General features: G+C 35.6%; 2 protein-coding genes across 7 annotated transcripts in view; one reads left to right on the forward strand and one right to left on the reverse strand.

The window, feature by feature from the left end:
* Positions 1 to 23678, forward strand: part of LOC129810164 (spectrin alpha chain, non-erythrocytic 1) — a 95585-nt gene extending 71907 nt beyond the window's left edge. For 3 of the 6 annotated variants that reach the window (XM_055860471.1, XM_055860473.1, XM_055860474.1), the window contains 6 exons: positions 4346 to 5879; positions 9205 to 11898; positions 11977 to 12283; positions 15187 to 15327; positions 17948 to 18136; positions 23045 to 23678. In XM_055860471.1, coding sequence (XP_055716446.1) covers positions 4346 to 5879; positions 9205 to 11898; positions 11977 to 12283; positions 15187 to 15327; positions 17948 to 18136; positions 23045 to 23256 — 5077 coding nt within the window. In that variant the 3' untranslated portion in view covers positions 23257 to 23678. The remainder of the gene's footprint in view (positions 1 to 4345; positions 5880 to 9204; positions 11899 to 11976; positions 12284 to 15186; positions 15328 to 17947; positions 18137 to 23044) is intronic. The other 3 variants (XM_055860472.1, XM_055860475.1, XM_055860476.1) reach the window with 3 other exon arrangements.
* On the reverse strand, positions 23288 to 24298 carry LOC129810166 (uncharacterized). The gene has a single exon (XM_055860477.1). It carries the CDS (start codon positions 24077 to 24079, stop codon positions 23735 to 23737), a length of 345 nt encoding a protein of 114 aa, XP_055716452.1. The 5' UTR covers positions 24080 to 24298; the 3' UTR covers positions 23288 to 23734.
* Between the last annotated feature and the right edge of the window lie 25 nt (positions 24299 to 24323).

A 24323-nucleotide genomic window follows, 5' to 3' on the forward strand; every position in this document is an offset into this window, starting at 1 on the left:
ATTTTATTAAAAATTGATCAAAAATGTGCAGAGATCTTAACCTCAAAATTTGTTATAACCCGAGGACCTCTACACAGTAGAGGAAATTTCTTAATAAAATGCTTTTGAAAAGAAAATTTCCCGTATCATTGTGGGCGGAAAAGTTCAATTTTTAATGTATGTTTTGATGAAAATTGCTCAAAATCATATAGAGGCCATAACCCTAATTTTTTTTATAACCTAAAAGTCTATAATCGTCTATAAAAGTCTATAACCTATAGTCTATAAACTATCTCTTTTTTTAAAGAAATGCTTTTTTAAGAGAAATGCCGTACTATTGTTGGCAGGAACATCATTTTTTTTAATGCAAGTTTTAATTCATTTTCATTTTTTAATGCAAGTTTTTTTTAATGCAAGTTTTAATGAAAATAGTTCAAAACTGTGTAAAGGTCATAACCTCAATTTTTTATAACCTAAAAACATCTGCACACTAGGAGCAACTTCTGAAAAAAAAAAATGCTTTTTAAAAAAAAAATTCCCGTATTATTGTGGGCAGGAACATCCAAATCTTTTAAAAAATGCAATTCTTGACGAAAATTGATCAAAAATGTGCAGAGGCCATAACCTCGAAATTTGTTATAACTTAAAGGCCTCTACACATTAGGAGCATTTTCTTTAAATTAAAAATGGTTTTTAAAGAAAATTTCCCATATCATTGTGTGTAGAAAGTCCAATCTTTTAGAAACGTAATTTTTGATAAAAATTGCTCAGAATTGTAGAGGCCATAACCTCAAAATTTTTATAACCTAAAAGCCTCTGCACACTAGGAAATTTTTTTTAAAAGACTGCTTTTCTAAAAAAAAATCTCATATCATTGTGGGCAGAAATGTTCAATATTTTTTTTTCAAATGCAAGTTTTGATAAAAATTGCTCAAACTCATGTAAAGGCCATTACCTTAAGATTTTTTATAACCTAAAGGCCTCTGTACACTAGGAGCAACTTTTGAAAAAAAAAAAGTTTTTTAAAGAAAATTTCTCGCATCATTGTGGACAGGATCATCCAATTTTTTTTTAAATGCAATTTTTTATGAAATTTTTCTCAAAAATTTGCAGAGGCCTTAACCTCAAAATGTTTATAACCTAAAGGCCTTTACACTCCAAGAGATTTTTTTTCAAATGCTTTTGTAAAGAAAATTTACCGTATTATTGTGGATTGGTATGTCCATTTTTTAAATGCAAGTTTTAATGAAAATTGCTCAAAATGTGTAGGAGCCACAACCTCAAAATTTTACATAACCTAAAGACCTCTTACACACTAGGAACAATTTCTTAAAAAATATTTTTAAAGAAAGTTTCCCGTATCATTGTGGATAGGATCATCCTAATTTTTTATGAAATTTCCAAAAATGTCCAAACATTTTTATAACCTAAAGAAGGGCATTTTAGCGGATTTGTCCAATAAATATTGGTATCATGGGACTTCCCACAGCCCTCAAATATTCCATTTAAATCCTTTTATCCTTATTTTATTTATTTTTTTTTAATTTTATTAATGCCAAAAGAAAGTTATAATAAAAACAGAAATAAAAGAGGTTAGGTGGAGTGCACTTAATAGATAATTCGTAATTATTTCCAGAGCTTTAAACTTTCAGACAACATTTAACACTGATAGGGTAAAATGGGGTAATTTGGAACCATTTCCAATTCGGAACGTTTGAGATTTCTTCTTTTACGCTAAGGGAGACCGCGGCAGAATTAGCAAGGTTGAATTAGAAAATTGAAGGGTTTTTATTTCTAATTTTGATTTTATGTAGATTTTTTTTAACGTTTGAAGCGGTTTTAAGTAGAAAATTTATTTAAAAGGGGTGGTAAAGCTTTACAGGCTTTACAAAGAGCTCGAATTCGTCTCTTGGATGGTATACCTCAAAAGTACTTTTGCATCATTTACCGCTTACCGGTTCTCAACCGATTGGAACCGATTAATAAATCACTCAAAAGATCCCCCAAAGCAAAGCCCTCAAAATATTTCAAAATAGTTAATCACTAATGAACCGGTTCATAACCGATTGCAATCATTTTAGACTTGTCAGGAAGTCCACTTGTATTTTTTTCCTTTCAAAATGTTTTAAATGATCAGTGGTTGAATTTAATCTTCAATAGCTGCTAATTTTCCAAGGGAACGAGGGAAACCAGAAATGTTGTCTCATTTTGTAATTTAATTATTTTTAAAGTTTTTTTTTTGGTTATGTTTCAATATAACCTCTTTTTCATGACAATTTTCTACTTCAAACAAGAAAAAATTACCTTTAGAATGTGAAATTGGCAGGTCTGATCCTTCAGAGGAAATCTTTGCACAGTCGGTTAATTTAGGTCGTAATTAGAAGATCATTTTATAACTTGCAGGGAGAGTAATTAGTAAATTAGAGGTTAGGTTTCCTATTCCGGTTGTGCTGAAAATTAATAGTACTGTCAAGACTTTTGGCGTTCAAAATCGCTTCTTTGTCGCCAATTCGAATTGATGGTATCAACAAGTCTATCTCTTAGGTTAGGTTCACGTCGACTTTTTACGCATTGTTGGGTCATTTATTCTAATATTCTTAAAAGAATGTGAATGTTGATAAATATTTAAATTAGCTACAAAAAATACAGCTATCGTTTAAAGTTGCCAGAATCGATAGTCAATACTATCGATAAGAAGTTATCATGTTACCACAGGATTTTTTATTTCCAACCGAGAAGAAGTTAGGTTATGTCGACTCTTTCTACAGGTTACTTTCAACGCTTGTTGTGTAAAATGTGAGAAATGTTTATAAAAAATAACTAACCTCTTATTAATTAATAAATATTTCTCACATTTTACAAAACAAGCGTTAGAAGTAGCCTGTAGAAAAAGTCGACATAACCTAACTTGTTCTCGGTTGGAAATGAAAAATCCTGAAGTGATATGATAACTTCTTTTCGATAGTATTGACTGTCGACTATGGAAAATTTAAGTTTCGTATTACTTCGATGAAAATTTGTAATTTTTTAGATTTATCCAGAAAGTTAGGTTATGCTTTTTTGTTTTACATAACCTATCTTTTCAATATAGGGGAGACCGGGGTACCTATAGCCAGGGGTAGAATTAGTCAGTGGATTTTTCTCGTTTTTCTTAAAATGTACATCGAGCAATGTGTTTTTTAATGAAAGTAGGAACACATCCCCATATTTCCAGAAATATTTGTAAGTCTGATCCTATTGACTTACATAAACAACTGTATATTTTAACATGTAACATGGGTATATTTTAGAAGCATTTTTATAAAATGGGTATAAAATTGTAATTTTGATGTTACAATTTTTGGACCAGCATTTGGTTTTCTGAGTTTCTAGTCAAGATTTCATAGTTTTACCTCGTTTCTGGTTTAATAAACCTAATTAAAAAATATTTTTCACTTGGATAATAATTATCCAATTTTTTATATAAGATGATAAACACTGAAACAGCCCTCGGGGCAGTTGTAGCCACTATTCCGTGGCCGGATAAAACTATCAATGATTTTTCACTAATACATGGATAAATGTTAGACGAAAAAGTACTATTGATATTCCAAGCAATATTGCCATTTGGATGAGCAATTTATCAAAGAGATTTTTTTCAGGATGTTTGCAACAATTTTGCCGCAATTACAAGAATGTTATAAAAAAGCGGCTAAAGGCCTTTTTCTTTAGGTTTAAGTGACATATTTAGCATCAGTGGGCTTCAGTGTATCAAGCGAAACAATATTTGGTATCTCCAGTTTAAAATTTCGTCTAGAAAACTGGTGGCTATTAGCACCCCAAAAGTGGCTATATCTTCCCAGGCCGGGGCACGTGTAGCCAATTTGTCATACTTTTTTTATTATTCTCTCTAGAAAAAGTCAAGGATTTTAGAGCTTTGAACTATACTGATTCATATAGCCAATATACTAATGCTACTTATGAAATATAAAAACATTAGACAAACCTTATCATTTTTTCACCAATCACGCGGAAAAAAAAAGCTTCATTTGCTGGCTAATTCTACCCCTATCTCCCCTAACCTATTTTTTGGGAAATCTCATTTTATTTTGTTGTTTTCTCTATGTTTATGATATCTTCACAGAAAATGTTTCTATTTCTTTAACTTTAGTAAAAGTTAGGGGAGACCGGGGTAGAATTAGTCAGGATTAAAATCAGTCAGAATTTTCAATAAACAAATATTTAATCAACTTAAGCAGAAGTGCTCGTCATGGCCATTTTTCACAATTCACAGAGGAATAATTGCATATGCTGGGTGATCTTACTCTAGTCTCCCCTATCTCTAATTTTCACACTCGGCCTCTAATTATTTTATTTGATTGGGTAGAAAATTGCTGGAGGGAGCCTATGAGATTCATGTCTTCAATCGCGATGTCAATGACACTTCCGAGAGGATCAATGAGAAAGCCCTGGCCATGAATCTGGCCGATGTTGGGCGAGATTTGAATGCCGTTGAGGGTCTGCAGAGGAAGCAGGAAGCCCTGGAGCGCGATATGACGGCAATTGAGCAGAAACTTGGGGATCATGGAAAGGAAGCTACTCTGCTGATCCATACGTATCCTCAGAGGAAGGATGACATCCAGGCTAAATTGGAGGAGGTTCATGAGAACTGGAAGGGACTCCAGGGAGCGACGGAGAGAAAGAGGGATCTCCTGCAGAATGCGTACATTTTGCACAAATATGCGGCTGATGTGAGGGAATATGAGGATTGGGTGAATGATATCATGAAGAAGATGGATTCAGCTCCAAGTCCAGCCACAATTGATGAGGCTGAGGTACAGTTGGAGCTGCACCAGGAGCGAAAGGCGGAAATTGATGGAAGGGACGAGGCATTCCTGAAGCTGCAGAAACACGGGAAGGAATTGGTTCGTTTGGAGGAGGCCAAGAATATCAAGATGATTGATGTATCGAGGAATCTGGAGACTCTGGAGAGTTTGCATGGGAAGTTGCACAAGGCTTGGCAGAATCGAGCTGATCAACTCAAAGCAACCCATCAGATCCTTCTGTTCAAGGCTCAAGCGGATCAAATTGACAGATGGCTGAGGAATAAGGAAGCTTTCCTGAACAATGATGACCTCGGGGATTCCTTCACGTCGGTGGATCTCCTGATCAAGAAACACGAGGCTTTTGAGAAACTCCTGAACAGCAATCAAATTGACGACCTCAAAGACTTTGCTGCGGCTGTAAAGTCCTCCAAGGGCATCGATCAGAGGGTCATTGAGCAGAGACTCGAGGAAATTGAGGCAAGATATGCCAAACTCCTGGCTTCCAGTGCAGAAAGGAAGTTCCGGCTGCAGCAATCGCTGCAGTATCAAGAGTTCCTCCGGAAACTGTACGAAGTGGAAAAGTGGCTGCATCAGAAGATGCAAGTGGCTCTGGATGAAAATTACCGAGAAGTTAGCAATCTTCAGAGCAAGATTCAGAAGCAGACAGCCTTCGAGTCAGAGCTCAATGCCAATGTTCACAGGATAAATGCGGCAATGAAGGAGGGAGAGAAGTTAATCGACGAGAAACACTACGCCAGTGAAGAGATCCTAGCTCATTTGGAATTCCTAGAGACGGAATGGGCAAAACTTCAGGAGTTGTCCAGGGAGAAGAAAGAGAGACTGGCTCAGGCCTACGATGCACTGATCTTCGACAGGAGCATCACGGAATTCAACAAATGGATGGATGAAGTTGAGTCTCATCTGTCCTCGGAGGATTACGGAAAGGATCTGGCTTCCGTGAACAATCTACTGAAGAAACACGAGATGCTAGAAGCCGATGTAGCTCATCATGCAGAAACCTGCGAGAGCATGAAGAAGACCAATGAAGAATTCCTCAGGATTAATCACTTTATGCAGGAGGAAATTCATGATAAGGTAAGGATATTTTTTTTAACAGAAAAAAAACTTTGTGGGGAGAAATATTTTATTACATTTTAATGAAAAATGATCTTTCTTCGTCGTTCAAGGCCGTTTCTAACCTAAAAACGTTCCTAACCTCAAAATAAAGGACACTTGAACATTAAAAGTTAATTTCAGGTCGATATCTTTTATAATTTGAGACATTTGTCAACAGTTTTCAAGTCTAATAATATTCTGGGATTATTTTTTTAGGTATCCAATAAGTAAATTCTAAAATTTGTAGGTTATGTTGAGCCTAACCTTAAAAAAATCAAACGGTGCATTTATTTTGTACTGCAGGTTTCTTTAGAATTCTCCAGGGAAAATTTTGATGAATAATCGAAATAATGGCAGCTGGATAATACTAGGCTTCATTCTCTTATTTAGCGAATAGGCGAATTCTAAAAAATATAGGTTAGGTTGAGTCTAACCTCAAATAAAAAAAAAATAAAGAAGTTTTGGATTGATTTTTCGCAGCAGATTTTTTTCGGAATTTTTCAGTGACATTTATGATCGAAAAAAAGAATCCAAACTGAAAATTCTAACCTCAAAGCGCAGAAGATCCTGGACTAACTAATTTTGTATGGATTAGTTTCTTAGGTACCAAATAGACTCAGGCTGATCCTTGAGAATATTCAGTCTGTAAAATTTGATAATATATGATTGATGATGAATCAATGATCATAAGCCCTCAGTAATTTAATTTAGGTTATGTTGAACCTGACCTCAAATAAAAACTCTTAAGAAGTCTTTGATTTATTTTTCGTAGCAGATTTTTTTCAGAATCACTAAGGAATATTTTTGATCCTAAAAGATTCCAATCGGAAAATTCTAACCTCAAAGCGCAGAAGATCCTGGACTGACTAATTTTGTATGGATTAGTTTGTTAGGTACCAAATAGACTCAGGCTGATCCTCGAGAATATTCAGTCTGTAAAATTTGATAGCAAAAAAGATAAGTAAAGGAAATTTATGCAACAGACCTCTTATGAATGATCCTAAGCCCTCAGCAATTTACAGTTCAAAATGAATCTGTACTGCCAAATTTTAAAGGCTAAATATTCTCGAAGATCAGCCTAATGCCGGCTTCAGACTGTAGGCTTAGTCCAGTTCCTGAAAATCTATAATAAGCATTTTTGCTAATTTTTCAAAATCTTGATCCATAATATCCAATCATTAACAATAATTTCCTAAAAAGCATGCATGATAAAGAAATAGAGGAGTTAAGCCAAATAGCTAAGCCTTAAGTCTGAAACCTGTATAAGTTTATTTGTGCTCTTAATGTCTGTAACTTTTACCGGATGGAGATTTTACGAGTAACCTTGACCACATTTTACGAGTGTTTTATGAAGAATTTGTAGTAATTTTATTCAAAAAATTGAAAATCTAACCTCAAAAAAATTTCAGAACTTTTAATGTCAGGAAGATTTTCAAAGGTTAGAATTAAAAAAAGAAAATCATAGTTAATGTTGGGAATTTCAGATAATTTTTTAATACTTTCAAATGGATTGCAACGCTGTAAAAGAATTCTGGAAATTTCCTATTTCAACTATGAATACTTGTCAAATTCTAACCTCAAAAACTTTTCCTGTGCTTAAAATTTGTTGAGATTTTGAAGTTAGAATTTTTTATCTGCTCAAAAAACATCACTAGTAGTCCCTCAACAAAGTCCTGAATTACTGGGAAAATTTTCAAGCAGGGGTTGGACAAATACAATTTCTGTGCTTAGAATTTTTCAATTTTTTGAGGTTAGAATTATATACTTTACAAAACGGATACTTTTCATCTCTGTTTTATATCAAATTGACGAGTTTTTGGCAAAAAGAAATCTTGCTGACGGGAAATTCATGAAATTTGACGGAAAATTAGTCAGCAAAATATGTCGTTGATTTTTAGGTTAGGTCTAATATAACCTAACATTTCAAGTTAACTTTTTTTCGATAATTAAAAGTAAAATTTTTTAGAATGGACGTTGAGAACCCTTTGTTTTTTGTTTGCTACGGAGATTTTGAGAATTGTAACCTCTCAAAGAGGGAACTAAGTTTGCAAATGGTTATTGAGGTTAATTCATATGGGAAGCATTTCTTTTGAAAAAAAAAAAAACTTGTTTTAGTGAAAATAGAAGTTATAGACTAAAAGCTACATACTCTGCAAGGTTTTAAGATTGAGGAATATACCCCCTGCCAAAATGAGGTAAAATTAGACGCTTTGAGAAAAATCTTTGAGGTTAGAATTGCTTAGTTTTCAAAACCGTTACTTTTAATCTCTATTTTATATCAAATTGACGAATTCTTGGCAAAAAAATCGTGCTGACTGAAAAATCATGAAAATGATAGAAGATTAGTCAGCAAAATAAGTCCTGTATTTTTAGGTTTTGCTCAACATAACCTAACGTTTCAGATTAGATTTTTTTTCGATAAATTTAAGGTAAAAAGTTTCTTAGAAGGACATTCAGAGCCTTTGCCACAGAGTTTGTTCTTGAGAATTTTAACCTGTTAAAGAAGGAAACAACTTTAGAGGTTAGTTCATATTGGGATCATTTCTATTAAAAGAAAAAACTTATTTTAGCGAAAATAGAAGAAATTGAACAAGAACTCAACATAAACTCTACAAATTTAAGATTGAAGAATAACCTCATCCAAAATGAGGTAATTAGACGCGTTGAGAATAATCTTTTTTAGGTTAAGTTCAACATAATCTAACATTTTAGATTGTTTTTTTTTCGATAATTAAAAGTAAAAAGTTTCTAAGATGGTCCTTCAGAAACTTTATTTGACAAAGAGTTTGTTCTTGAGAATTTTAACCTCTCAAATAAAGAACCTAGCTTAGAGTAAATTATTGAGGTTAGTTCATATTGAAATCATTTCCATTAAAAAAAAAAGTTATTTTAGTGAAAATAGAAGTAGTAGAATAAGAACTACACGTAGTCTCTACAAATTTTTAAGATTGCAGAATAAGCCCCTGCCAAAATGAGGTAGTTAGACGCTTTGAGAAAAATTTTTGAGGTTAGAATTTTAAATTTTTTATACGAAAAACAACTGGTTTACTAACAAGAATCTTTATATTTATTAGAACAAAAATAAGTCATAAAAATGTATAAACAAGGAAAATTAGAATATTTAACGTATTCATTTGTAATATATTTCGAGGTTAAGTGTAGTTTGACCTAACCTCACTTTAAGAAGAAGAGAGTTCTTGAAATTCTACATAATTCAGTATATGGCTTAATTATTTGATCCAGAATTATTTCTGGATAGACAATTTCAGAATGCCAGGGTTGAGAATTTAATTTTTTTTTGTAGGTTATGGCTAGCATTAAACGCTACCATTCCTTGCATGAACCAATCTCAATTCGGCGTGAGAACATTGAAGATTCCCAGCTTCTTCATCAATTCCTCCGGGATGTCGATGATGAATTGCAATTTATCGATGAGAAGCTCCCTCTGGCTGCTTCTACTGACCTGGGAAATAGCCTATCGGCTGTCCAGAGTCTGCAGAAGAAGCATCAAGCCCTCGAGACAGAAATTCTGTCGGAGGATCCGATAATTTCGTCAGTTATTCAGCGTGGTCATCAAATGATCCGGGACAATCACTATGCGAAGAATGTCATTGAATCCCGTTCTGGGATGCTTCAGAAGAAGCTCGTGACCCTTCGGGATTTGGCCAGTGTGAGGAGATTGCGTCTTTTGGATGCAGTTGAGAGTCAGATTTTGTACACGGAAGTAATTGAGGCGGAGACATGGATGAAGGATAAATTGCCAATTCTTGCTTCCCATGATTATGGAAAGGATAATGATTCTGTGCAGAGTCTGCAGAAGAAGTTGGAGAGTCTGCAAAGAGAATTAACGGCATTTAAGGGGAATGTTGAGAAGATTGATAGTTTGGCACAGGGATTGATAGATCGTGGGCACTTTGATGCTGAGAATATTGCCGGAAAGAATGAGACTATTAAGAAGTTGTATGAGAAATTGTGTAGATTTTCGATGGAACGCGAGAAGAAGCTCAATGAGAGCAAGAAATACTTTGAATTTATGCGAGAAGTTGATGAATTACATGAGTTTATCCATGATCAAATAACTGTGACGGCATCAGATGAATATGGAACGGATGTTGAGCATGTTGAGCAGTTAATTGGCAAATTTGATTCATTCATATCAAATTTGACAGCCAATGAGGGAAGGGTGATGGCTGTTGTGGCCAAAGGAACGGTTCTGTTGGACGAGAAGAATAGCTATGAGGTGCAGATTTCGGCTAAAGTGGCTGAAACTAAGCAACTTTGGGATGAACTGAAGGAATTGGTTCAGGCAAGGCAGGAAGCTTTGGCTGGAGCCAAACAGGTTCATGTCTATGATAGAACGGCCGATGAAACAATCTCCTGGATCAATGAGAAGGAGACAGCGTTGATGTCTGAGGATTACGGACAGGATCTCGAGACGATACAGTCTCTGATTCGGAAGCATGAGGTCTTTGAAACTGAGTTGGAAGCTGTGAAAAATCAGATGGATATCGTGATGAAGGAGGCAACAAAACTCGCTGATACCTTTCCAGATGCCAAGGAGCACATTGAAGTGAAGCGAGATGAGACAGTTGAAGCCTGGACGGATCTTATAATGAAGACGCAGGCGAGAAAAGAGAAGCTACAGCAAGCTGAACAGTTGCAGGAGTACTTCGATAACTACCGGGATTTGATGGCATGGATCAATGAACAGTTGGCTAATATCACAGCTCCGGATCTGGCATTGGATGTTCCAGGAGCAGAAGCACAGATCAAGCAGTTGGAGGAGAATCGGCAGGTGATAGAAGCCAGGAAAGATGCCTTTGAGAAGTTCTACGAAGCCGGAAAGACGCTCATTGACAACAAACACTTCCTGGCCAACGAAGTCAAGCAGAAGGTAAGTGTCCTGGAGCAGAGGTACAATTTCCTGCAGCACACGTTGGCAGAGAGGAGGAAGATCTACGAACTCAATCACGATACCCGATTATTCATGCGAGAAGCTGAGATACTGGAGAATTGGATAAATGGACGTCAATCGATGGTGAAAGATGTCGAATTGGGTGATTCCATTCCGCAAATTGAGGATCTGATCAAGCGTCATGATGACTTCGAGAAGACTGTGTCCGCGCAGGAGGAGAAGTTCAATGCCGTTAAGAGGATAACGATGCTGGAACAACTGATGCGGAAGCAAAAGGAAGAAGAACTCGCAGCACAGCGAGCAGAGAAGGAGCGACTGGCAAAGGAACGTCTGGAGAGTATCAAACAGAAAGAAGTTCAGAGGATCACGGAAGAACGGAGGAAGAATGAGAAGCAAATTGATAAAAATGGTCCAACAGATCCAGCAAATGCAGCATCTCCCTACACCGTTCACTCCTCCAAGAGTCTAGTGATGATTCCTGGCCAGGAACCCACCACAGCCTCACCCAATTCCATCCCTCAGGCCACAGTACAAAAGTCCAATTCCGTCACGACGTTCTTCGGAGAACGCCTTCGTCGAGGTTCCGAGGGAAATATCAAACGAGCTGAAAGTATGAAAGTTGGTCCGAAGCAACCCAAGAGGACACCATCCTTCACGACCAGAAGGCGTGCACATAGTTTCCGCAAGGACAAAGACAACAGTCTCCTGCCCCCGATTGAAGTTCAAGGATTCCTCGAGAGGAAGCATCAACTTCAATCAGCCGGCAAAAGAGCTCCAGTTCGCTCATGGAAAACCTTCTACACAATCCTCTGCGGTCAACTGCTGTGCTTCTTCAAGGACGAAGAAGATTGCTACCAGAAACGTGCAGCAACAGCTCCCATCAATATCCTCAATGCCAAATGCGAAAAAGCCGATGACTACACCAAGCGAAAGAACGTCTTCAGATTGGTACTTCTCGATGGTTCGGAGTTCCTCTTCCTAGCCGCAACGGTGCACGAGATGACCGATTGGATCAACAAGATCTCCTTCCATGCGAAACTACCGCCAAATCTTCAACTCATGAGCTACGACGACACTCTCAAGGTACGTCAACCTTCTTTCCGGGAAACATCACAATCTTCTATCATTACCGGAAATTCCGTAACAAAAATTCATTTGCAGCAAATGGGAGAGGGAAGTCCAGACGTAAAGAGTTTGACAGGAACTGAGGGAACTGATGCATCATCCCTGAGTTCGAGGACTTCGTCTCCGGATTCGCAGGTTCGCGGATCTGGAGAAAAGTCACCGAGCACGCCACAGATTAACTTCCTGCAGAGGCAGAAGGAACTGAAGGAGCAGAACGCACAGCCTCCGCATACGGGCCAAATGGAGAAGCCACCGATTCCACCTAGAGGGGCTCCGCCGCCAACGCCTCAGCGTCAGAGTAGCGTTCAGGATGTTCAACTGAGGAATCGTAGTTACTCCAACGGTAAGTTCGTTTTTCACTTAAGAACTTTTCTTTTACAGTTCAATAACTTTGAGATATCGACTTGGGGATACCAAGGACCCCCAAAATTTGATAAAGACCAATGAATCTTTCAGGGTTGGAATGATAACTTTTCGACACTAGAGAATCGATAGTATCGATAAATTTATATCTGTTAGATTAAGTGAATGTCGACTTTTTACACATTGTTGGGCCATTAATTGTGACATTCTTAAAAGAATGTGGCTGTTGATAAATATCTATATTAGTCAGAGGAAGTACAGCTATCGTTTAAATATTTCAGGATCGACAATCGATAGTATCGAAAATGAGTTATCATGTCACACCAGGAAATTCCAAGTGTAACGACTTCTCCGAAAGATTGATTTAGAAGAAATAGAGCAGGAGAACATTTCTTATTTAATCGAATCGTTATTGTTCGCCTTGTTGAAGAAAAACAGCCTAAATTAAGTTGTTGGTCATCAACGCTAAGACGGCGATGGCCGCATAAACGCAAAATATAAAATTACTTGAAAAGGACTCGAGTGTAAGCACAATAAATAAATAAAATTAAGGCTGTTGAGTCCTTCAAAATCCTGGGACTCTGTAAATCCCGGAATCATGAAAATATCAGGATTTCAGAAGTCTTGAGTTTCGGAAAATCCCGGAGCCCCGTAAAGTCCGGAATTACGATTATCTGGGAATCTTGAAAATTCCGGAATTCCGAAAATCTCAGAATATTGAAAGTACCTTTACCCGAAAGTTCCGGAACTCTGTAAATCTTAGCGCTTGTAGACTTCGGAATTCCGAATATCCCGGAATCCTAAATGTACCATGATTCCAAAAGTTCCAGGATCCTGAATATTCCCATGTCAGAAAATCTAGAGACTCCGAAAACCCCGGAGTTTGTAAATCACAGAATTCTAAATTCTTCGAGATTTTAAAAATCCCCAGACCTCGAAATCCCAGAATTCCAAGATTCCGAATATCTCGAGATTTTGAAAATTCCAAGACCCTGATAATCTCAGGCCTCCGAATCAGTTTTTTTTAGCATAATTAAAACTAAAAAGTTTTAAGGATGGTCCTTTTGAATCTTTGTCCCAAATATCTCGGTTTCTTAAAAATCCCATGATCTCGAAACCCTGGGATCTTGATAATCTCGATACCATAAAAATCTCAAAATTCCGAATTTCATGACTTTGGAAATCACGAAACTTCGAAGGTACCAAAATTGGTTTACAGGGTCCCGGGACCCTGTAAAAATCGGGCCTTGTAGATTTCGGAACTCTGATTATTTCGGAATCTCTAATATTCCAAGATTCCGAAAATTCCTGAGCCACGTAAATTCCGGAATCCCGAATATCCTGGGATCTTGAAAATCTAGAGACCCCAAAAGTTCCGAAATTCTGTATACTTCAGGATCTTGAAAAACCCAAAACCCTGAAAGTCTTGGGGCCCTAGGAAGGAATCTTAAGGAATGAATTTTAGGAAGCTAGAAAGGTTTTTACTAAGCTAGAAACATTTTTACAAAGCTATAAACGATTTTGCGAATCTAGAAATGTTTTTACGAAGCTAAAACTGTTTTTTTGAAGTTAGAAATATTTTTACGAAGCTAGAAATGTTTTATAAAACTAGAAACGTTTTTACGAAGCTAGCCAGAAAAGCTTTTGCAATATAAGAAACATTTCTACGAAACTAGAAGCGTTTTTTTTACCAAGCTAGAAATGTTTTATAAAGCTAGAAACGTTTTTACGGAGCCAGAAAAGTTTTTGCAAAGGTTGAAACATTAGTATGAAGCTAGAAAAGGTTTTCACGAAGCTAGAAATATTTTTACGAAACTAGAAATGTTTTATGAAGCTAGAAACGTTTTTACGAAGCTAGCAACGTTTTTACGAAGTTAGCAACGTTTTTACGATGCCAGAAAAGTTTTTGCAAGCTTGAAACGTTTTTACGATGCTAGAAGGGTTTTTTTACGAAGCTAGAAATATTTTATAAAGCCAGAAACGTTTTTACGAAGCTAGCAACGGTTTTACGAAGCTAGAAAAGTTTTTGCAAAGCTATAGAAATATTTTTACGAGCTAAAAATGTTTCATGGAACAGAAACGTTTTTACAAAGCTAGAAATGATTTAACAAAGCTAGAAATCGTTTTACGAAGTTAGAAATGTTTTTACGAAGCTACAAATGTTTTTTACAATGCTAAAAACATTTTTACAAAGGCAGAAATATTTTTACAAGGCTAGAAATATTTTACGAAGCTACAAACGTTTTTATGAAGCTAGAAATTTTTTCACGAAGCTAAAAATATTTTTACGAAGCTTTAAAAGTGTTTGCGTTTCTAAAAGAGTACTTCTAAATTGGCACTCTTAGAAGTTATGTATTTAAAAATAAATGTGTTTCTTAGCTGAGATTTCGCGATTCTAAAAAAGGTTTCGTGTCTTTAGCAACATTTACATGTTCCTTGAATATGATTTCCTTTTCGTTGAAATGTTTTTGTGTTTAGTAATTCCAGGTCGTTCGAAACATTTTCGCGGTACTTGAAGTGTTTGCGTTTTCGTTTTTTTTGAATATGTTTCCGCATTTTGGAACCCTCCCGGCGTTTCTAGAATTCTTTCTGACTTCAAGGATACGTTTTCATGTTTCTCAAAATAATTCTTTGCTTAATTTTTTAATATTTTAAAATTAGTACTTTAAAATGAGTATCACGATGAACTTTTATAACGTTCGCTACGGAAGTTGACAATTTAATTATTTGTAAAATATTTCCTTGGATTGGCAAATTGAAAGCAATACGCTTTCCTAAAAATAATGGCTTAATAATAGTTTATTCAGTTTTATTTTAAGAAAAAAAAGCATTGATGGAGATGAATTAAATGACTGATGAACTTTCGACGGTGCTCAATTTCAGGAGTTGCTCCAGATGGCTTTGACGACAATAGTAATTATGAGAATCAGATGCAGAGACCACATTCCATGTTACCGACCATGCAGAGCGGCACAAACAATGGTGACGAGGCATGGATGCGCCAAAGTGAGTTTAGACAGTCAGGTAAATTGCTTTGAATTGCTTCAATCTCTCCAAAAAGTGTAGAGTTCCTTTGCAGTTTTCTCCCCATTGTCATTTGTGTTTTACACCCGTGAATGTTCATCCCATTTATCACACCCCATTAAACAAGTTGCAATTGAGCGAGATTGAGAGGAAAAGTTCAAGGGGGAAATATCTAGAAAAATTACTTTGAATTTTAATGTTATGTTGGACGTAACCTCAAAATGAGTTTTAGGAATTTTTTTTTCAAGACTTTTAACTTGAATATCCTGTGGATAGAATTTCTCTGATTTAAAATAACTAATGAAAATTTAAAAATGTCGAGTTAACTACTTAATTTGAGTTTTAACTATTTTTTTTTAGGTTATAATAATTTATTGAGTTATTGAGATTGAAATTTAAAATTTTTTATGTCGAATTTCTCCATTTTGTTTCTTCAAATTTGTTATTTCCATATTACACAGTCAGAATACATTTTAAACATAATATGATTAATTTAACATAACCTTACATTCCATTATAACCTCTAAATTGAACAACAGAGTTACTTAAATTGGACCAAAAATTTTTCTTTGAATTTTTTTCTAAGAGATCATCAGAGGAAGAAATGTGATGAATAGTACTTAAAAAAAAGTGTTTATAACGTTCAAAACCCACCGAATATATATAATTTTAGGTTGAGTTGAGAATTACGATATATTTCTGAGGTCAAAAGAACTTTGGAGCATTCGTCGTCAATTCACTTCTTTTCTCTCAAATTTCAATATTAGTGAAAATTTGAGCTTTTAAGATAGAGTCTAAATGGCTTTTAAAAGTTTGGTTCAACCTAACCTTACATTGGTAAATAGCTTAACGAGCTTCATTTCCTTATTTCCTTATGACACAATCGAAGGAAGTTGAATCTTTTTTCCATTTGAGCTTCAATAATTTACTTACCAAAATTATTACTTTTTCTAAATTTTAGGTTATGTATAATGTAACCTCGAAAAAGAGTTTTATAAATTTTTTTCAGTCAAATTCGACGCCAGAAAATTTTATTTTTGAAATGAGAATTTCACAAAATCAATGCCTGCAGATTTTCAAGTCAGTAGTTTAGGTTTTGAGGTTAGAATTGGCTTCATTAAGTTAATGAAAAATCCACTAGATGTCAGAATAAGGGATTCTCCTGCAGAAAACAATTACCTCGGAGTTTTAGGTTACGTTTAATGTAACCTAAAACTTTTAGAATTAATTTGTAAGAGCACTGAGGTGAGAAGTATCACAAGAAATAGGTAAAGATGATCTCTGTTTGGTTGCATCCGGAAAAAATAAAAATCTTTGATGCAATCGGAAGGAGTTCAACTAGCTATTTGTGATATTTCTCTCGTCATTGATTTAGCAATTAGTTCTGAAAGTTTTAGGTTATGTTAAGCGTAACCTAAAAATTAAAGACAATTTTTTGTGCAGCAGAATTCTTTATTCTGTTTTCTAGGAGGATTTTTTAATTGATTTAATGAGGCCAATTCTAACCTCAAAACCTAAATCGGCCTTTGAAAATATTTCTGGTTTGATATTGTGAAATTCTTATTAATAATAATAATGGTGGCACAACGTTCCATAGAAGAACTTAGGCTTTCCCGCAAGGGGAGTTCTGAACATCAATTTTTACCCCTTTGTCCCGACAGGCGATACTGATAACTTCCCAAAATACAGAAAATTTCCTTTGTCCCAAAGGAAGAAACTAAAAATTTCCCAAAACACAGAAAAGTTGCCTTTGCCCAAAATGACGAAACTAAAAATTTCCCAAAACACAGAAAATTTCCCTTAGCCCCAAAGGACGAAACTTAAAATTTCCCAAGCCACAGAAAATTTCCCTTTCCCCAAACTGACGAAAATAAAAATTCCCCAAAACACAGAATATTTCCCTTTGCCCAAAATGACGAGAATAAAAATTTCCCAAAACACAGAAAATTCCCTTTGCCCTGAATGGTGAAACAAAAGACTTCAAAAAACACCATTGTAATATCATTATTTTATTTAATAAAATATACTTCTTTAAAATATATGAAAGACAAGATTTCCAAACACAAAGTTTCCAAAAAACAAAAATTACCGAAGTCAAAGATTCCAAAGACAAACTGTGAAAAAACAAAGATTCCGCAAACCAATTCGAACACATTTCACGCCAGAAAACTTCCTGGTGACCTGAAGGGGATTCGAACCTGGGACACTTGAAATTCTTATTGCAAAAATTAAATTTTCGAATGCCAAATTTCACTGGGAAATTTCTAAAACGATTTTTTCGAGGTTAGGTTAGACATAACCTAAAAATTAAGAAGAGTAATTTCGTCGAATTAGAGAATGAGACTCAATGATTTGAAGATTTTATTTATGTTTAAAAGGAGTAAAATGAACTTTATGAAGTTAAAAAAAGCAATCACATAACCTCAATTAGAAAAAGAAAAACATAACCTCAAATAATAGAAAAAAACATAACCAAATGAAATAATCAGGATGATAAATTTGGAAATAAAAGCAGAAAAAATGAATTTTTCTCATAGATATTTCCTCCTTGAGAAAGTTGAGAGTGTGAGATGTTGAGTGAAAATTAATGTGTTTGTACACTTTTAAACTGATACCTCAGATAAACCTCCACCTTTGCCGGCAAGTCTGCCCCCAATGGGTGGTGGTCAGTTCAGACCAATGCCCCACCATCCGGGAAACTATCACCCGGAAAATTTGCATCACAATATGCACCGTGTTCATCCAGCACCTCAGGCGCCGATGAGACATCCGGCGGAATTGAGTTATACAGCGGCAGAAGCCAGAACAAGTAATTGGCAACACTTTCCAATCTCTTAAATTTTTCCTTCTGCTGCTGCCCTTCCAATTTTTCTAATGCACCCCTTTCTTTCCTCAATTTACCTTATCTAACCCCAAATGCATGTTTTTTCTGGTTTGGAGGATACTCAAAGGGATACAAAAGCCATTCCGAAAGATAAATAAATTAAAAAATCTTCCCGGAAGGAAATTTTCCCGCCAAAACTGTCCAATCTTGACTTTCTGAATTCTTTGGACTGCAACAAAGTGCAAGCATGAAAGAGTCTTTTTTGCAAAACTAATTCCTCTAACAACTTTATTTATCTTTTTTTTTTGCTAAATAATAGCAAAAAAAAGTTACACTGCCAATTTTTTGCCGCTGTGCATTTGCACGAAAACTAATCTCAGCTGGAGGAGCCTAACAATAGGCCTCTCCAATGGGGCTTTTTTTTGGTTGTTGGGTGAATAACCATCTCACGACGAAACATTGAAATTTTCTGTTTTCTTGGGTGTTTTGATTAATTTCCTGGGCATTTTAATTGATTTTCAAACATTTGTTCATTGAAATGACACGCATGATCACATGTCTCTAATCTCTTCATCAGATCTTGTGGTTGTAGATGGAAAATGTCAGAGACCGCACCGATGATTATGAATACGAAGTTACACTGAAGATTTTTATGGGAAATTTGTTTGTAAGCCAAATGTGAGGTTTGCAAAATTTTCTTTTTGGGAATTTTGAAGATAAAAATATTTATTCTCTGATTCCCGCCGGCTTATCAATATCGGCCTCATCAGGAAACCGGTAGAAGACTTAGATTCCTGCAGACGATCTGTTTATTCATTTGACCTAAATTTCCGATTAATAAATTAATAATAAGACATTTAATAAAAATAAAAGAAATTTCTAAAAGTATTTAAAAAAAAAATGAAGGAAATTTTTAGGTTGTGTCCTCGACAAAGAAGAATGGGTTTATCATTAGAAAATTGTTTTTTCTTTACTTTTTAGCAAAAGTACAAAATTAGTATTGGGCAAACTTATTAAACAAAACGGTGTAAAAGGAATATTCATGAGTCTGCATCCATTTTCTACGAGCAATGATTAAGGAAAGAAACACATTGATTATTAATCTTTACGATTACCGTTAAAATTTCACAATTTTTCTTAATTTTATCTTTTTTTTAAATTTATTCTTTACCAAAATGGCAATTATTAAGTTTTTCCATCAAATATTCTATGATATATTTGATGAACATAAGAATTTAGAAAAAAAAACAATAATATTAAAAAAAGACTATGCGGAAAATGGCCGAACATTTAGCCATAAATGAGACCTATACCATCGAATAGGTATTGGCAAAAGTAACAACTTTTGTTCCGAGGACATTCCCAAGAGTATGTAGGAGAAACACTACCCAGCGGGCACCAAATGCTAACCCATTTCAATCCAGGTGAAAATATGTATTTTCAGCCTAATTCTGCTATCCCCTGATTTCATATTTAACCAAATTCCAAATTCGTTTTTTTAACCTGTGCTTCACAATTTTTTTTATCACTAAATGACTAACTTTTCTCCGTAGATTTTTCACGATGTTTTTTTTTAGTTTTTTATAATTCTTTTAATTTTCTTTTTTTTTATTTTTTAAACGCTCTAAAATCGTGTGTAAAACAAGTACAGCACAAACACAAAACACTCCCTAAGATCGCGTGAAAAATACGCGCAGCGCTAGCAAAAACCATACCTAGAATCGTTTGCAAAACACGCACAGCGCAAGCATAAAACGCACCCTAGAACCCTGTGCAAAACTTTCACAGGGCAAACATAAAACGTTCTCTAATGTCGTATTTAAAATACGCACAGTGCATGTACAAAACGGTCTCTAAAATCGTGTGCAAAACAAGCACAGCTCTAGCACATAACAGTCTCTAAGATCGTGTACGAAACACATACAGCTCAGTCATAGACCGCTTCAGATTGCACTTAAAAACACCCACAGCTTATTAATAGAAGGTTAAGAATGCACTTAAAAAATGCACAGCTCAAAATGTGCTCCTAAAATCACGCACAGTTCAATCATGAAACGGTTAAGAATACGTCTAAAATCACGCACAGATACATCATAAAACGGTTTAGATTGCGCCTAAAATCACGCATAGCTCAATCATAAAACAGTTTAGAATGCGCCTAAAATCACGCACATTTCAATCATAAAACGGCTGAGAATGCGTGACTTTAGGCGCATTCTTAACCGATTTATGATTGAGGTGTGTGTGAATTTAAGCGCATTCTTAGCCGTTTTATGATTGAGCTGTGCATGATTTTAGGCGCATTCTTGACCGTTTTATGATTGAGCTGTGCGTGATTTTAAGCACATTCTTAACCTTTTACGATTGAGCTGTGCGTGTTTTTAAGCGAATTATTAACCGTTTTACGATCAAGCTGTGCGTTTTTTACACAAGATTTTAGAGGGCGTTTTATGTTTGCGCTATGCGTGTTTTGCAAACGATTCTAGGTATGTTTTTTTGCTAGCGCTCTGTGTATTTTGCACACGACCTTAGAGAGCGTTTTGTGTTTGTGCTGTACGTGTTTTACACGCGATTTTAGAGCGTTTAAAAATAAAAAAAAGAAAATTAAAAGAATTATAAAAAACTAAAAAAAGCATCGTGAAAAATTTATGGGAAACGAAATGTCCGCCTGGGTAATCTCTAAAACATATCCGAAAATGAAAAAAAATCGAACGACGCGTTTCTGATCAAACTAAAAAAAATATTTTGAAAACAAGGGACATATTAATGATCTTTGGGTCGACTTATGGGGGGTCCCCCGAAGATCCCAGTGTCTATCTCTAACCGTTTGGCCTCTAGAGCCGTCGACGACCCCGCCATCTTCAAGGCCGATGCGGAACCTCTGGATTGCGTTGAATAAATTTCATGTCTAAGAAGCATTTTCTTGTCTCATCATATGGAACACTTTGAGACCTCAGGCACTTAAAAAAAAATTGAAACACCCTACCGGGCACTGTATATATAACTCAAAATCGAGGGATTATATTGTTCCCTTTGTGGAGTTCGAGCACTAAAAAAAAACCTAAAGAAATTCATGGCTTTGAGTTGTGCCCCTGTAACATTGTACTCTTTGTACAAGATATGCTTCCTTGAAAATTTCTAAATTTCTTATGTTCAGTTAGTATTTTTGTTTCTAAATTAATTTTTATGTGGCATTTATTTCATTTCGTTTTTGAATAATTTTTGTACTCGTGATGCAGGGGCCCATCAAGCCTAATAAAAAGTGAAGATATTTTTCACTTTTCCTTGTAAAAATTTTGCAGATATTGCACCGCGACTTAAATAAATTTGCTCGTAGTTCTTGTATTATTTCGGCGAACATAATTAAATATGTATTTTTAGATAGCTTTTAATGCACGATTTCGAAATATTAGATGAGATCATATATTCTGTCAGTAGAAGAGGTAAAAAGTTTGGAGTGGTATATCTCAGCTCCTGATGAACATAATTGGATGAGTGAACTATTGTTGGAAAGCTTGGTTCATTAGCTTTCAGAATCTGGTATATGTAATTGGCTATGGGTAAATCATGGTCATCCAGAACCATTTATGTCGAAGAAGACACATTTTGCAACGTCTTTTTTGGCCATCTACTTCTGGGACCAGGAGTGACCCACTTTTCTCGCACAAGGACTGTTTGTTAGAGGAACTCAAAGGGTATAATTTGTAGAAGAAACATTTTTTTGGACATCTTACTTTTTTTTATTCATCGACTTTTGCAAGAATTTTAACATTTTACACGCAAGGAAAAAATTACTGAAATCCTAAAAGAGTGGTTTCTGGAGGGGAAGGATAGACGTGGGGATGAAATTGATATGATATTTGGATTCCTTGGATCAACTTATGGGGGAGTACTTAGAACATTCCAAGTCGATATCTTCATTAGTTTGTCCAGAAAATGAGATAGAAGGATTTCTGTCATTTTTTTCTATGCGTGTAAAATGTTAAAATTCTTGCAAAAGTGGATGAATAAAAAAAAGTAAGATGTCCAAAAAAAAAGTTTCTTCTACAAATTGTACCTTTTGAGTTCCTCTAACAAACAGTCCTTGTGCGAGAAAAGTGGGTCATTCCTGGTCCCAGCAGTAGATGGTCAAAAAAGACGTTGCAAAAAGTGTCTTCTTCGACATAAATGGTTCTGGATGACCATGGTTTACCATAGCAGATTAAGTATACCAGATTCTAAAAGCTAATGAACCAAGCTTTCCAACAATAGTTCACTCATCCAATTATGTTCATCAGGAGCTGAGATATACCACTCCAAACTTTTTACCTCTTCTACTGACAGAATATATGATCTCATCTAATATATCAGAGTGATAAGTCAATTCTCTTTAGAAAAAAACTTGCCAAGAGTCTTCAGGGCCTCTATGCAAAAACGTATGAAAAAATGAAATGTCTAAAGGCCCCTGCGTGATGAGTTCTCTGCGTGCTTTCAGTATGCTCGATTTATGCGCCAACAACGGTGATTATGAGCATATAAAATGTTCTGAACATTTGTAGATCATTAGATTACCTTAAAAATACTTCCTATAAAAAAAATAATTATGAGATTATCAGGAATCTTACCACTGCATGATTTAAAATCTGTATTCATAATCAACGATGTGGTCTGTGGTGTCTGTATGCTATGCGTGTGCTGCTTGGTATTGGCTTCTTAAATTTGCAATACAAGAAAAAAATGGCAATAAAATAGTGCTTTAAAAAAAATGCCGGTGCTTTGATGGCTTTTGTGTGGTGATCGATGGTAGATATCTTTTGTGTGATCTCTCTCTTGTGATGTGTTGAACCCGCCGCTGAAAAACGGAAGAAGTATATTTTAATTTTCTTCCCGCTTTGTTGTGAATCACTTCTCAAGGCTGGGGTAATGCACGACACGACACAACATCAGTCACTGTGAGACCAATATCAATGCCACAAGATCCCAACCGCTTCCGGACGTCCACCAATGAGAGTTCTAGCGAAAGTGAATCCGTACAGTCCAGTCGATCGAGTGTCAGTGGAACGGGAAATGGGAAGGAGAAGAAAACTGGAATGTTTAGGATATTCTCCAAGAAGAGGAAATCATAAAGACGGGGATAGGCAGAAGAAAAGATTATTGTTTCTTATTATCCTATTATTATTTTTAAATTTACAAGAAAAAAAAAGATATATACATTATAAAGATTATAAATAATTGTCTCTATAAATATTGCGGTTTATCTACATAAAAAAAATTATAAATATTAACTATAAATATTTTTTTGAAAGTATTAGAAGTGCTCTTTTCTAATTTTTACAATCTATAAACGGAAGAAGAGAAAGTGAAGAGGTAAAACAAAAAAAAACTTATGGTTTTGGGCTATAAAAGGATTGTCTAAACAAAAAAGCAGAAATTCTATATAAAAGATCCATAGTATTATTTTTACAGAAAAATATAAATAATGTGTTTTCTTTAAATATTTTGTACATATAAAAAAATCTATAAATAAACTCTTTTTTTCAATAAATAACACAATTTGTTTGGAAATTATTCACAATTGGGCAGGTGATCAGGCTCTTTGGGGGTCTATCTGCGTCTTCTGGCGAGTCCGGCGTTTTTGAGGATTTTTACAATTTGTCCCCGGGGGATTTTGTCAGCTTCTCGCTCGTACACGGGCATCTCCTTGTCCGTGAACCAGGATTCCTTTGCCAGGGCATCAGCTATGTGGGGGTTCTTGTAGAAGTTGTTCTGAAATTCAGCAGGGTATTGTTGCTCCCTGAGGGAGTTTTCCACGACAGCTGGATGGGCTAGGGGTGGATCTTCGTGGATAGGGGTAGCATCGCGGTAGTAGGCTAGTGGGATGGGTTCCTGCTGAATGAATTGTCCACTAACAGCTCCAATGAGGAGCAGAATAGCAATAATGGCATTCATGATTAGACTATTTGTTTCTTCACTTCACTGCACAAAATTTCCCAACTGAAATTGCTTCTTCTAGTCACTGTCACCTGGTCCGTTTAGCACAATCAACTGGTACTCCGCGGAGACGTGAATTGTTCTTTTATGCCACGCCGGGGGGTTCTCTCGCAATTGCTGAGAGTGAATGCAATCACTGGGATGCTGGGGCATCCGCAAGAATGTGGAAGTGGAGGAAGCGAGAGACCCGGAGTTGGCAAAA

This window comes from Phlebotomus papatasi, chromosome 1 (assembly GCF_024763615.1).
Source record: "Phlebotomus papatasi isolate M1 chromosome 1, Ppap_2.1, whole genome shotgun sequence".
Lineage (NCBI taxonomy): Eukaryota > Metazoa > Arthropoda > Insecta > Diptera > Psychodidae > Phlebotomus > Phlebotomus papatasi.

What these genes read in the sequence shown, in the direction of transcription:
- LOC129810166 (XM_055860477.1), bottom strand. Translation starts at nt 24,079, where the DNA reads ATGAATGCCATTATTGCTATTCTGCTCCTCATTGGAGCTGTTAGTGGA.